This window comes from Malurus melanocephalus, unplaced genomic scaffold (assembly GCF_030028575.1).
Source record: "Malurus melanocephalus ecotype Western Australia unplaced genomic scaffold, MMel_1.1 scaffold_54, whole genome shotgun sequence".
Classification (NCBI taxonomy): Eukaryota; Metazoa; Chordata; class Aves; order Passeriformes; family Maluridae; genus Malurus; species Malurus melanocephalus.
Window position 1 is genome coordinate 2,960,765 of NW_026623286.1, and position 3,041 is coordinate 2,963,805.

Below are 3,041 nucleotides of genomic sequence, written 5' to 3' on the forward strand. Positions count from 1 at the left end.
AAACACCAGGCTGGTGGTGGCAGCTCCGCAGGCAGAGGGCAAGGCTCAGCAGGAATTAACAGCCAGTGCTTTTGCAGGCAGCTGGGGATGATGATGGGGCACTGGGGGACCACACATGGGAGAAGATCCCCGCTCCAAAAAAACCTCCCAGAGCTGACAAAACCAGGTAACATCAGAATAAACTCAGCTTAACAGTTACAGAACACCCAGTTACTCCAACAGCCCCGAGCCAGCCCCTCTCCTCTTTGCTTGTGTCATAATAAAACACACATTTGGGGAAAAAAACACAGAAATAAATGACAGCAGTWACAGTACACAGGCAGGAAACACGGTGGGAACAGAAACAACATATCCCTGAAAAATGGGGTCAGAATCCAGAAGAGGGGAGAAAACCCCCAGWTGGCTTTCTGGAGGGATGCAGGACAGCATGTTAACACGTGGGATGGGAGCTGAATGAGGTAGTCATCACACCAGTGAGGGAAGCATCACAAATTTCCTTAGACAACTGTTTTTTTGTTGATTCTTTCCCAATTCCTGGCCCTAGCAAGCGGCAGGGGGAACAGGCTGACTGTGGCCCTGGCTCGGACTGGCTATGGCTTCAGGTAACATCAATCTGCCCTGAAGAAATAAATGGCTGAAGTTTAATTTATTTTGAGGATAATAATGACTGGAACTTGTTTTCTTGTTGTTTTTTCATTTAAATAAATCAAAGTAACAAATACTTTATCATGATATGTCGACCTAGAAAGACTCTTTCTCTAGAAACCACTAATTTCAACTTGCTGGTACAGCAAACATTGGCAAGAGCTATATATTTTWCCTTCCATAATCAATTTTAAATTCTAGGAAACATTATTGAGGGTAGGAAAAATCTGTTCAGTGAAGGGTTAATAATAATAGCAATAATAACAATAAAAATAATACAMTAACTGARATCCTCCTACCTTACTCATACCTCACTGAGGAATCATCACTGCAAGARAGCAGAGAGCTGTGGAATTCCATCCCTCTCTCCCTTCTACAAAATGGCTATTAAAGTAGCTCAATTTTCAAATCAATTTTATATGAGTAGATTTGTACCCACACAAAAAAAAGTCCTTAATTATGAGAAAAAATAATGAATTGCTTTAATTTTTTCTCCATTAAGAAGGCACATTAATTGAATTAGTAGCGTTGTTACATATCACCTGTCTGCCCCTAGATTAACATCACTATTGCTCATTCCATACTTATTTATGATGCAGGGATAGMAAGAAATCAGAACAGTCTAAAATCCATGCCATGATGACATACATACATACACACTCTTGGCATAATCATGGCTAGGAAACGCTGACTTGGAAGTGTGTGTGTCTAATTGAGAAGGCAATTTAGATCTCTTAAAATAATTCCATCTCTTTGACTTGGAAATTACTGGAGGCGAGGGATATCTAAATCTGGGAACTGGAAAAAAACCAAAATAACCAACTTTTGGGAAAAAAAAAAAAACCTTTCCATGCATTGCCTCGAAATTATGCAAAAGAAACTGGTAAGGGGAAAAGTTCAGTACAGTGCATCCGACAATTGCAATCCAGGCAGGATTTTCCCCAAAACGTCTTCCCATAATGCCCTGTTRTTTTCCTGCAGGAGCCGGGGGAGGCTGCAGGCAATGGTGGGGGCTGTGGGAAGCGCTTGCTCCACTGGGGCTGCAAACTGCAGGTTCCCCAAAGTTTAAGTAAGATGATCGTGATTTATTTATTTTTTATTCTTTTTGTTTTTTTTAAGCCTGAAAGCCTTTTGCCATCACTAGACATACAGTAATTTGCAATATCAAATACAATAATAGTACAGGTAAGTATGTGACAGCAAAAGGATTCATAAACGCAGGGGTGTCCATAGCAAAACACCAACACCTCAAAATACAAACAACCTCGTGCTGGGTGAATTTGAACTGAAACTCACCCGACTGTCGCTTTGAACAGTCCCACACACGAAACAGCCGCTACTCTGTCCAGACYACAAAACCGCCGGGGTGGTTACTAAAGAAGTCCGAATAAGGAATTTGCCACTCAATTCTTTCCAGGAATGGAAATTTATCTTCGTTTTGAGATATAAAAATATATAAACTCCAAGGAGGGGATACCGAGCGCTCCCGAGGCCCGGGGGGTGCCGCCTCTGCCCCCGCCACCCGCCGCCTCCCGGCAAAAGCAAAGCACGGCTCCTCCGCTCCGGCTGCACACCCCTGCCGCCCGTCGATCGAGACACGTGGGATTGTCACATTAACGATAGCTTCATTTATAAACAATACATTTAGGGAAAGCTTTTAAATACAGCAATCTGTGAACCATTGGTAAGCGATAAAAACAATCTGCGCTGGGAGTCGTGTGGTCCCTCATCCTCATCCTCATCCTCGTGCTCCTCTCGCCGAGTGCCGCTCAGAGGACGATGTCCTTTAGTCTCCGGGCGCCGGGCGAGTCCTTTTCCCGGCGCTCCTGCAGGAGGGGGTTGCCCTCCTGCCCGCTGCTCTCGCTGTCCGCTCCCCGGGGCTCTGCCTCCGTGGGCCGGGAAGGGCCACTGTTCCCAAAGGGCTCCCGTTCCCGGTTGCCGGCGCAGTGGCCRGCACCGTAGGGCGCCGTTGGTTTGCCGGCCAAGGGGCTCTTGAGGTGCAGGGGCGAGGTGACGGGGCTGACGGCCTCGCAGCCGTTGCCAGCTTCACGCACGGCGCCGCTCACCTTGGGGCTGCAGGCGGCCGAGTCCACCGTTCTTTTGCCTTTGGGGTTGGCRAGCCGCTCGTCGGCCGGGGGCTCGCCGCCCTCCTTGCCGAAGGTGGCGAAGGTCCTTTTGGCGCCGCAGTCCGCGTAAGGCTCCGCGTCCACCGCCGTGGCCTCGATGGACAGGGAGATGACGTTGCGGCCGTGCTCGGGGGACTTGGCGCGGCTGGGCACGGCACCACGGGGCATCCAGCACCTGTCCGAGTGGCCCAGGATGCGGCATTCCTCCCGGCAGTGGAACCCCTCGCTCTGCTCTGTGGGGAGAAAACACAGGGGGAGGTGAACGGGGGG

The 3,041-nt window shown here is 48.7% G+C and overlaps 1 protein-coding gene across 2 annotated transcripts in view; it reads right to left on the reverse strand.

Annotated features, from left to right (window-relative positions):
- Positions 1-6: 6 nt before the first annotated feature.
- PCDH19 (protocadherin 19) overlaps positions 7-3,041 on the reverse strand; it is a 58,338-nt gene continuing 55,303 nt past the window's right edge. For both annotated transcript variants that reach the window (XM_057365572.1, XM_057365571.1), the window contains exon 5: positions 7-3,004. In XM_057365572.1, coding sequence (XP_057221555.1) covers positions 2,415-3,004 — 590 coding nt within the window. In that variant the 3' untranslated portion in view covers positions 7-2,414. The remainder of the gene's footprint in view (positions 3,005-3,041) is intronic.